At 60.9% G+C, this 335-nt stretch overlaps 1 protein-coding gene across 1 annotated transcript in view; it reads left to right on the plus strand.

Moving 5' to 3' along the window:
- The window catches only part of LOC104494507 (protein kinase C beta type), a gene marked incomplete at its 5' end in the record, with an annotated part of 28,317 nt that extends 28,005 nt beyond the window's left edge, over window positions 1-312 (plus strand). The window contains one exon of the mRNA XM_010137359.1: window positions 160-312. Within this exon, the coding sequence (XP_010135661.1) occupies window positions 160-312 (153 nt within the window). The remainder of the gene's footprint in view (window positions 1-159) is intronic.
- Window positions 313-335: the final 23 nt, after the last annotated feature.

The raw sequence follows: 335 nt of genomic DNA on the forward strand, positions 1-335 counted from the left end.
CAGCAGCTCTGGAACCCGCCGTGGAGATCTCCAGTGCCCGGGGACAGCAGAGCTCCCCGGGGACAGCAGAGCTCTCCTGGCCGCACCCCCCCGGCTGCTGCCACCACTCTGCGTGCTCCCCCCTTTACCCCCGTTAACTCTGTGCTTTCCCTTTAACAGAAAGACAAACGAGACACGTCCAACTTCGACAAAGAGTTCACCCGGCAGCCGGTGGAGCTCACGCCCACGGACAAACTCTTCATCATGAACTTGGACCAGAACGAGTTTGCTGGATTCTCCTACACTAACCCCGAGTTTGTCATTAACGTGTAGTGGCGGCCGCCGCGCCCCCCCCC

Source organism: Buceros rhinoceros, unplaced genomic scaffold (genome assembly GCF_000710305.1).
Source record: "Buceros rhinoceros silvestris isolate BGI_N320 unplaced genomic scaffold, ASM71030v1 scaffold15260, whole genome shotgun sequence".
Lineage (NCBI taxonomy): Eukaryota > Metazoa > Chordata > Aves > Bucerotiformes > Bucerotidae > Buceros > Buceros rhinoceros.